The sequence below is a fragment of the Galeopterus variegatus genome, unplaced genomic scaffold, assembly GCF_000696425.1.
Source record: "Galeopterus variegatus unplaced genomic scaffold, G_variegatus-3.0.2 Scaffold2739, whole genome shotgun sequence".
NCBI classification, from domain to species: Eukaryota; Metazoa; Chordata; class Mammalia; order Dermoptera; family Cynocephalidae; genus Galeopterus; species Galeopterus variegatus.
Genome location: NW_007728850.1, coordinates 186,860 through 197,531, shown reverse-complemented (window position 1 = coordinate 197,531; position 10,672 = coordinate 186,860). Strand labels below are relative to the sequence as shown.

General features: G+C 40.2%; 1 protein-coding gene across 1 annotated transcript in view; it reads left to right on the top strand.

The window, feature by feature from the left end:
• The window catches only part of LOC103598791 (exocyst complex component 2-like), an 84,901-nt gene that overhangs the window by 71,567 nt on the left and 2,662 nt on the right, over positions 1 to 10,672 (top strand). Inside the window, exons 4-6 of the mRNA XM_008582853.1 lie at positions 1,127 to 1,249; positions 7,045 to 7,106; positions 9,507 to 9,566. Coding sequence (XP_008581075.1) covers positions 1,127 to 1,249; positions 7,045 to 7,106; positions 9,507 to 9,566 — 245 coding nt within the window. The remainder of the gene's footprint in view (positions 1 to 1,126; positions 1,250 to 7,044; positions 7,107 to 9,506; positions 9,567 to 10,672) is intronic.

The window sequence follows — 10,672 nt, the reverse complement described above, 5'->3', positions numbered from 1 at the left end:
GGGCGCCCCTGCCGCACTTCCCAAGCGGCGCACTGTAGCAGTGCGCCACCGGGCCGGCCCTGAGCAATAATATTTTTAACCATGATTTTGTCAAAAATATAAAAATGCTATTCTTGTTCCGTTAGCTTCCTATAAAATTAGAGCATAAAATGAGATTGTCAATCAGCGGAAGCATCTCTGTGGTGGGCAGGCAGAGGGACCGTGAAATAAGTGGGGGCAGGTGCAATGATGCTGCTTCCTAGTGAGGGAGCTTTTATTAACATCCGTCATCAATAACTGTGACGTTATTTGTAAATATATTAGGCTTTTCAAGCCCCCATTTAGTTTAGCCCAATGACTGAAAGAATTTTATTCATAATATTTACTATTTACTATTTGCCACATTATCTTAAATTGCCGAAAAATTTTTTGAACACGTGAGTTATTTTTGGGTTGACCTAAAGGTTTAGTACTAGTGGCTCAATCTGAAAAAAGGAAAAGCTAAAACAGAAAATACAATTTATTTTAATGTATAAATCAGGAGAGCGAAATGATTCACTGAATCTGCAAATGTAATAACTACCGTTTCAAAGTGTCAGACATTAAAGTTTGAAAATAATATTGTATGTCAAATGAAAAGAATATGTATATTTAGTATAGCATATAGTAAAATTGCAGGGCTCGTTGTCCAGTACAGAGTAGTGTGTCCAGTGTGAAATGGTGTCTGTCACATTCTAGGAGAGTCAGATTCAGTAATTTTGTTTCAATTGTGGTAAAACACTGACCCCAGTATGTTTTTATTTCTATAATTTCTTCTTTAGAAATCATGTTTCTTTCTTGTGAAAGGGGCAAGAGGAAGAAGAAATTTTCAAAACAATTTTTAGTTTTTCAATATCAACAATGCCTTTCAAATTTGTGTTTACCAATATTGTATTTTTAAAAGAATTGTTTTTTTTGTTGTTCATCAGTTAATACAATTTAAGTATAAGCCTGTATCTTCCTTTCTTTCATAACTTTGGTCTTTTAAAAATATGACTTAAAAGACCTGTGGGGATTTTTGTTTTGTGTGTGACTTTGTTTTTAACAAATTCAAGCCAGGAAAAATCCTCATAGTGCCTCATTTCTTCTTATTCAAACCTTCCATCAGGTGTTCACTATTTCCAGGGAACTGGTGCTTCGGGTCCTAGCCAAGGTGGTGGAAGCGGTCTCCGAGGAGCTGAGTCGACTGATGCAGTGTGTTTCCTCCTTCAGCAGGAACGGAGCACTGCAGGTACCAGAGTTGCTCGGTTCCGTGTGGGACTTCAGCTCTTGCCTACCATGCCAGTCTTAGGATGTGCCGACAGGTTTTGTAATGGGTCTGCCGATCAGAGGTGCACTTCATCTTCTTTGCATGAACCATACCTGTGATGTGTTGTTTGTGAATTCCAGAGCTTCTGTTTCTTTAAAGAAGAACAAGACCCTAAAAACTCTCATGAAATTATCTGAATGCAGATTCCTCCAGATTTTTGTTTCTCTCTTCGTTTTACGGTTGTCTTCACTACATTCAATTCCACAGGAAATTATTAGCAACTTATTTTAATAAGTCTTTTCAAAGCATTCAGTGCACTTTGCATAGAAACAACAAATAGCTGTCTCTGTGTACTCCTGTCTCATTGACTCTCATGTCCTATTTATTCAATTTACGTGATTACAAGACCACATATAACTGTGGTAAACCAGTTGATATTTGGTATGCACTTTTATGGCAATTGTCGGAGCCAAGGTATGCAGGCGTGTGGGACAGGGACCTCCTACCCGAGAGGCTCCATATACTGGGAGCACTGTGAGTGTGTTAAAAAGCAGCGGCAGTTCTGCCTCCAGTAATGGCTGAGGAAGCCCCTATCAGGCCATCCCTCCACAGATAACAACTGAAAACTTGAATAATATCTGAAATTTTAAAAATTTGAAAATTTTAAAAATAAAAACACCTGAACACACCAGAGAACGACTGTTAGTGGGCAGATTCTGGAAGAAATGGCACTTGGGTAAATTCCCCACTTTTTATGGAGTTTAGCCTAAAGGCAGGCCCAGAGTTGCCTAAACTCTGCTATAAAACCTGTTGCTTTTCTGGCTTGAAGAAGGGGCTTTGGGGCAGCCACAACTAGAGAGAAATAAGGGAGGTATCAGAGAGTAGAGAACACGTGCCACAAATTCTGTGTGTACGCTGCCTTAATCTCTGGTCGCCCCTTAAATAGACGTGCATGGTCAAACGCCACTCCAGCCAGCCCAGCTAAGGCTAGAAGAACTACATTAAGAGGTGAACTGCTGCTGCCCGATAGCCAAGAGTTTTCAGTCTGAGTCCAAATATGTTAATTGCTTGCTAAAGCAAAACAAAAATCAACACTCCTCAAAGGCATATTACAGAATCCAGAGTCTCCACAACATAACATTCACAGTGTCCAGGATACAAATTTAATTTAATTGAAATGCACAAACAAAACAGAAAAACATGACCTGTTCTTAATAGAAAAGATAATCAGCTGAGACCAACCATTAGATTGTCCAGTTGTTGGAATTAGCAGTCAAGGATTTTAAAGCAGCTGTGTTGAGTGATGCAAAGGGGATCATGCTCATAATGAGTCAATAGCTGGGAAATCTCAGCAGAGAAATAGAAACTCTTAAAAAAAAGCAATTAAGTGGAAATTCTGGAAAGGAAAAATACAGTATATGAATAATAGCAGAATGGAAAGGACAAAGAAAAAACTCAGTTAACTTATAGACCAATAGCGATTATTCAATATGAAGAACAGAGAAAAGAATAATTGGAGGAAAACTAAACAGAGCTCCAGGGACTCCCAGGACAATGTCAAAAGGTCTAGCATGCATTTAATAGATTTCTGAAAGAATAGGAATGGCCAGTCAGCACATGAGGGATGGTCAGCGTCATTAGTTTTCAGGGAAATGAAAATTAACACTACAATAAGGTACCATTACACATCCACCATGGTAAAGAAAGTTAAAGACTGGCAATACCAACTGTTACCAAGAATGCGGAGGGACTGGAGCTGCCACACATTGTTGGGAATATAAAATAATACAACTGCCTTGGGAAAAGGTCTTGCAGTTTCTTTTACAACTAAATGTACACGTATCCTATGACCCAGCTATTCCAATTGTAGTTATGGCTAGAACTGAAAACACCTGCCCTTGAAGAAAATGTGTAAGAATGTTCATAGCAGTTTTATTCATAATAACCCAGACGTCCATCAGTAGAATAAACAGACAACTGTAGTATATTCATACAACCAAATGCTATTCAACACTAAGAAGGGCAAACTGCTGGTACAACATGGATGAATGTTGGGAGCATGATGCTGAATAAAGGAAGCCTTACACAAAAAATAGGCATATGCTGTGTGGGTTTCACTGACATGAACTTCTAGAACAGATAAAACTAATCTGTGGTGGAGAAACTCAGAACAGTGATTTCCTCCCGGTGGTTAAGATTAGCTGGGGAGAGACATGATGGAGTTTCATAGGGAGGTGGTCCTATGCCTTTTACCTTTTATAGGTGTCCATTATTGGTCAAAACTCATCAAATGGTGCACTTGGAGACTTGTGCATTGGGTAGTGTGTAAATTCTAACTCAAAAAAAGAACTGACACCAATAGTTCACTGTAGTCAATGTGCATGCTGAAGTATATCATAACAATGCGATGGACTGATGGGTAGATAGGTGATCATGCGAGTGAGTGTTAATGGTAGGTTTTAATTTAAAATGTTAATTTTACTGGTGTCAATGTGCATGCTGAAGTATATCATAACAATGCGATGGACTGATGGGTAGATAGGTGATCGTGCGAGTGAGTGTGAATGGTAGGTTTTAATTTAAAATGTTAATTTTACTGGTATTCACTGTAAAATTCTTTCAAAGTCCCCATATATTTGAAAATTTTTATAATAAAATATTGGGGAAAAAAGGAATGGAGAGCGTCTGTTAATTTGGTTAGGGGAAGATCTGTTACAAGAATGCCTGCTGTTATTTCTGTTGGCTACCACTGTTCTCTAAAAATTTTATTTATCAGACCTTCGATATTGTAGTTTAAGTTGGAAGGTCATGATTATTATAACAGTTCTATAACCAGACATCAGTAATGTAAATTGTGTAATACTGATGGTGAATTAAAAGGAAGTTACAGTAGCTACAGTGGGTCTTGGCAGTCTTGGAGTTATAACAAAAATCTGCCCTCTCCTCAAGTTACCTCTGTAGCCCCTGTACCTGATGGCCACATCCCCCTCTCAGAGCTAGCAGGGAGAGGGTGGAAGAGGTATCAGAAGCAGCTGGAGAACTTCTTTGATATACAAATGTCCAAGAGACTCCTGGCCACCGTAACTGTCCCAATTTCCAGGAGTCTAGATACCTCCTAAGGACTGTGTGGGCATGTATATTTTGAAATAATTCAAGTGAGTCTGTACCCCAACCTTCCCCTCTCCCATTGGCAATGACTCTTAGAGCTTTCTTCTGGGAGCAGGTAACCCTGAGAGGGACTGCAGCTTCACCTGTAATAGTCACTTACATAAGTGCCAATCTCCAGAACCTTCCTGAAAACCAGTGTAGAGAGGAGGAGGTGACAGTTTGGCGATTTTAGCTCATCTTTTACCATGACATTCTCTGGGTTAATTAAAATACCCAGTCATTTTGACTGAATAAAATTTGTACCTGAAGATTAGTTTTACAGTGACTTAAAATTTCTCCTAAAATATTCAGCTAAAAATTCTCCTTATTTTTTCTCTTTGATATATTCCTTGTAGATCTGTTTTTAACCTTTGCTAGGATACAAACAATAGAGACAGAAATTGTCATACATATGTTTTCTGGTTACAAACCATTTTTCAGGCTTTTAAAGCACTGAAAAGTGAAACCAAACAACTGCTTCCCGAACAAAAAGTCACTGAATATACGTATCTGATATAAATCAGCTTTTATCTAGATGACATTGCAGTTAATTAGAAATATTAACTGTAATGTAAAGAGCTATGTCTTTTGTCATGGTTTTCTGTTTTATGCACTCCTTGAGAATAAAGTCTGTGTCTTTTAAATGCTCTCCTGAGCGTCCCACTCACTGTGGGCACCTGCGTCAAAGAATAAAGTGCATGGATGAGGTTCTCATCACCTGAGGCTGTTCCAGAGCTCCAGGGAAACCCTGCTGGTATGTCAGACCACACCTCTGCAAGCCTACATAGAAGTGAAGGCTTTAGGTTAGTTCTTTTTTCTTAAAAGTTTTGTGCAGATGTACTTCACATGCCATACAATTTGCCTACTATATATAAAAATAATAAACAATTCAGCGATTTTTCGTATATCCACAGAGTCGTCCTATCATTACCATTATTCAAATTTAGAACATTTTATCTCCCCAAAAAGAGATCCCAGACTCATTAGCAGTCCCTGACCATTTTCCTCCCAGCCTCCCCTTCCCTGCTGTGGACAACCACCCTTTGGCTTTCCATCTCCATGATTTGTCAGTTCTGAAAATTTTATATAAATGGAGTCATACATACTGCCTCTGCACCTGGCTTCTTTCACTTAGCATCCTGTTTCAGGGGTCATCCGTGTGTAGCCAGTACTTCATTCCTTTTTATGGATCAGTAATATTTCATTGTGTAAATATACCACATCCATCAGCTGATGGACATTTGGGTTTATACCACATTTTGGCCAATGTAAAGAATGCTTCTGTGAACATTTGTGTATAAGCTTTTGTGTGGACATATGTTTTTATTTTTCTTGAGTATGTACTGAGGATTAGAATTTCTGGGTTATAGTTATGTCATATGTTTAATATTTTGAGGAACTGCCACACTGTTTTCCAAGGTGGCTGCACCATTTTACATTCTCACCAGCAATTTTTGAGGGTTCCAATTTCCCCACATCCTCACCAATACTTGCATTGTCTGTCTTATTGATTATAGCCATCCTAGGTGGTAGGACGTGGTATCTCATTCCGTGAGTTGTCTTTTCACTTTCTCTATGGTGTATCCTTTGTAGCAAAGTAGTTTTTAATTTTGATGAAGTCCAATCTATTTATATTTTCTTTCATTGCTTGTACTTTTGACATTATGTCTAAGAAGGCTTGTCTAGCCCAAGGTAACAAAAGTTTATTCCTGTTTTCTTCTAAGAGATTCATAGTTTTATCTCTTACATTTAGGTCTGTGATCCATTTGGAGTGCACTTTTCTATTAAAGAAGGAATTCAACTTTATTCTTTTGCATGTGGATACCCAGTTGTCCTTGCAGCATTTGTTGAAGAGACTGTTCTTTCCTCAGTGAAGGGTCTTGGCACCTTTGTTGAAAATCATAAATATCAGGGCTTATTTCTGGACTCCATTGATTAGCTGTCTGTTCATATGCCAGTACCACACTGTCTTGATTATTGTAGCTTTGTAGCAAGTTTGAAATCAGAAAGTTTGAGTCCTCCAAAGGTGTTATTCTTTTTGAAGATTGTTTTGGCTGTTCTGGGTCTCTGGGTCCCTTGCATTTCCACATTAATTTTAGGATCAACCTGTCAATTTCCATTTTTTTAAAAAAAAGGCAGCTGTGATTTTAGTAGGGATCGTATTGACTCTGTAGGGCTTAGTCTCCTTTGAGATTAAGGCAGTGTGCCTGGCAGGGCCCAGGTATGAGGACCAAAGCCATGTCCTGTCCTCAGCTCTGGGGGAACGGACCTGCCAGGGAAGTGCTTCACAGTTTCCTTCCTCTCAAACCAGACTAGGAGAAAAATTACTGGTTAGATAGTAAATATAGATTGCTGGAAAATCATTGCACAGTCTGCACTTTTCACCTCAAGGTGTCTAGCTCCCTGCCTTCACTCAGTCGCAGTTTAATTTTTAGTTTAATGTTTAGTAGGTGGAAGTGCTGTAGTAGCCAGTTTCTGTAGGCTGTTTTAGAAAATCTGTTCATGACTAATAGTCACAGTGGCGGTCCTGTGCCCAGTCTGCCTTGCAATCAGCAGGCTGGACAGTGCTCATTTACAGTTGATAATCACCACATTTTCAGGTTGTCACTTTGTGCTTTTCTCATCTTCAGGCGAAACTTGAAATCTGTGCTTTGAGGGATACTGTGGCTGTTTATCTGACACCTGAGAGCAGGTAAGATGCCAACTGCTGTGGTTCTGAGTGCTTTATTGAAAACGAAGGTGGTTTCACAAGTGTGTTATATCTTTTGTAAAGGTAACTGATCAGAGTAAACACTCATGAATTTGTGATGTGATAAAGTTTACGTATTGATCAATTTTTTAGCTAAAAATCATAAATCCACAATAATCCAATGACTCTCAAGCCTGCTTCTTTGTAGCAGAATATGAAGGAAAGGGGTTTAATATAACTTTATGTTTTTCATTCACTGCCAGTAAATGTTAGTCTCCTAAATAATATAGCAGAGTATTACATACTTCTTTAAAAAAGGAGAGGATAGGAATTGAGACAGTCTATCATAGCAGACTCTGAGGGACAGCTCAAGTGGTGTAAATATCAGTATAAGAGGAAGCCTTGTGGTTTCTCTGAAAAATTTTGTAGTGGAAATTTGATGATAATTTTTAGCTGTTTTGAATGAAAGTCAGGATTTCCTACCATTGAAATATCGGTAGGTGAAATGAAACAGAACTACTCTTTGCCTATGCAAAAGTGTTTACTACATTGGCAGTGTCACCCAGGAAATACTGGGTTGCGTGAGTTATTAATGAATCTGAGAAGCTAAGCAGTATGAAAGTAAAATGTTTAAGAATGCTGTGAAAATACACGTCCTCATTCATTCCCAGCACTTGGTAATGTGGCTTATGCCCTCAGTCCTACTGTCATCATTACAACTGAAAAGACTTCTTAAATCTGTTCCTAACAAGTGAGGTTAGCTTCTCATTGCCGTCTGGTAGGAAGCCACTGCTGGACGGCACCGTGTTCCTTAGTTAACCTCCCCCTCCCAGCTGTCCCAGCCGTCCCTCTTCTGCACAAAGTGCCGTGTGGGAGATCGGAAGCACCAGTCGGGGTGTGCGGGTAGGAAGCCACTGCTGGACGGCACCGTGTTCCTTAGTTAACCTCCCCCTCCCAGCTGTCCAGCCGTCCCTCTTCTGCACAAAGTGCCGTGTGGGAGATCGGAAGCACCAGTCGGGGTGTGCACTCTGTGCAAGTGCCTGTCTGCTTCTTCCCACTAACTAAACCTCTCAGAGCCGAAGTTCCTCGTATATAAAAGGATAATAATGGGCAAGGTTTTGACAGGATTAAATGAGACGTGTGTCAAGTCACTTTCTAGACTGTTGGCGTACAGCAGACAACAGGTGGTGTGATATTTAGCCGCCTCCTCGTCATCGTTACGGTGTCAGAACGAAGGACTGTAGCATCACATTTCTTTCCATCAGTTGAGAAGAGGTTTGTGAGAAACAGGATGACGGTGGAGAGAGTGGCAGTGATTTCCCTCCACACCAGGAAAGAGGGGAGCCAGCTGAGCGCTGAGAAGGCGCTAACTGCCCCACGCCCAGCCCTGCCTCTCGCGGCCGCAGCTGAAGATGCCCAGCCCCATGTGCCTCTGCTGGGACTTTTCCGTCTCTGCACGTTGCTGTGACACATGCTCTAGTCTGAGAAATGTTGTTCAAGAGTTTATTTCCTGGAAGATTGATGAGGATGTTCTTACTGTAAAAAATCAAAGACCACCTTAAAGTCAAGAATAATTACATTTATTCTTTCACCTCAGTCAACCAGTCATAAAAGAAGAAGAGATAAGAAGTTAAGAAGTGTTTTCCAGCGAACAGTACAAGTTATTACCAAATAATCTCCGTTAGGATGTTTTTCTTTGGGTTCAGTAGTTTTTCTGATGCTTTCTACTTGAAAAAGTTAAACATACCGTAGAGGTGGTTTTTCAATTCATTCCTTTTACCTTTTTCATGTAAAGAAATGATGTTGAATTAATAAAGTATGTATACATCTCTCCATTACCCTACAAATTTTAAATATAATAGCTAAATCCTGTAAAGACTGTATTCAATTAGAAGATATTGGCTGGAAGTCAGGCCCTATACACATCAATACTGTAAACATCCCTAATTGTGTAATCTTCCACAAGATCATCCCTATTTATGTTTAGTTTCATTACTTTCTTACATTTGCTTTATCAATAGTTCAGTTTTGTTTTGAAAAAAAGAAAAATGACCTTTTAAAAAACTAAACATACCCACATTAGGCTCTTGCCTATCATGAGTAGTGTCCTTTTTTTTTTTTTAAATCGGCTTCTCCTTTAGCTTCCTAAGTTCCGTTTCATTTCCCAGTTGAGTTTTCTGACCCTGCTCCTGCCAGTCCCCCACTTGGTAAGCATGCCCTCACTTTTACTTTTACTTTTTCTGTTGCTTTTCACTTTTACTTTTTCTTATATTTCCACTGGCTTCACTAGTTTACCTTGGTTTCTTTATATTTAAGACATGCTCAAGAAGTTTTTAGTGATGCTCTTGGTTCCCCTCAAAACCAGGGAATGTTTCAGCTTGAGCACTGCTGTTTGCTTTCCAGGTCCAGCTTCAAACAGGCCTTGGAAGCCCTGCCTCAGCTCTCGAGTGGAGCAGACAAAAGGTAAGTCCTCACGCTGCTCTGAGCAGCCAGTGAGGTGTGTGGAGCGAGGTTTTGTCACCTGAAAGTACCCTTTTTAAAAAAAGTTATGATCTGGACTTAAGGAAGAGCAGTACTCACTAGCACCCGTCACCCTGCAGCTGGCTTGTCTCCAAGTGACAGGACTAGGTAGGACCTTTCTTCTGTATGTAGCACAGTTTAGTAATTAGCTCTCTTCTTATTTTAAATGACTAGTGCAGAAAATGTCATAAGAAGGCTTGTTTTGACTTATTCAGTAAACTGTATTATTAGCTTATATACTTAAGAAGATAGTGTAAAAAAGAGCACAGCAGAGTAAAATGCAGGACTCGGTGATTTTTGTTCTCTTTGAGTAGCTCAATGATGTACACTTTTTGATCTATAAGACATGAAGTGTTAAGAAAGAGTAGATCGGTACACATGGCATACATAATAAAATTGTGTGTATCTCATTACTACCACATTAATGGTCTTGACCTGAGTTTAAACTTTACTACTCATAAAACAGGAAATTCTGACCTGAGAAAAAAATCTGGGCCAGGCAGATTTCATAAATGCCCAGCCTGCCCTCAGCTGAGGCGGGGGAAACACTGTAGATCTTTTCTCCTTCAGCAACCGTGACTGAAGTCCACCCACCTCTGCATGTGGCCAGTCAGTCCACAGACGACATTTGTGGTGTGCATACTGGGTGAAGCACATGGTGCTGGGCTCTGTGATCTAGCACAGGTCATCGACACACAGGGCAGAGAGCACAGTGGGGCTGGCTAACGGGAAGAAACGTCACATGAGGTTGAGACTTGGATGGGGCTTGGAAAACGGTGGTGGACCAGCTCTTCCACTGTGTGACACTGCCATAGTCCCTGTGCATGGCCCTGCGTGGGCAGGTGGGCGGCTGTGCAGACTGCCCACACAGACAGCCCTTTTTTCTTCCATTTTCTCACTTCCTTCTTCTCTCACTAACTTTCAGCCTCTCTCTGAATTGGTTCCGAACCCTGCTCATTTCTTTTCTTTTTTTTTTTTTTTTTTTTTTTTTTTTTGGCCGGGAAGGGGACCGCAACCCCTGGTGTGGTGGCACCCACCCCCCGCTCACC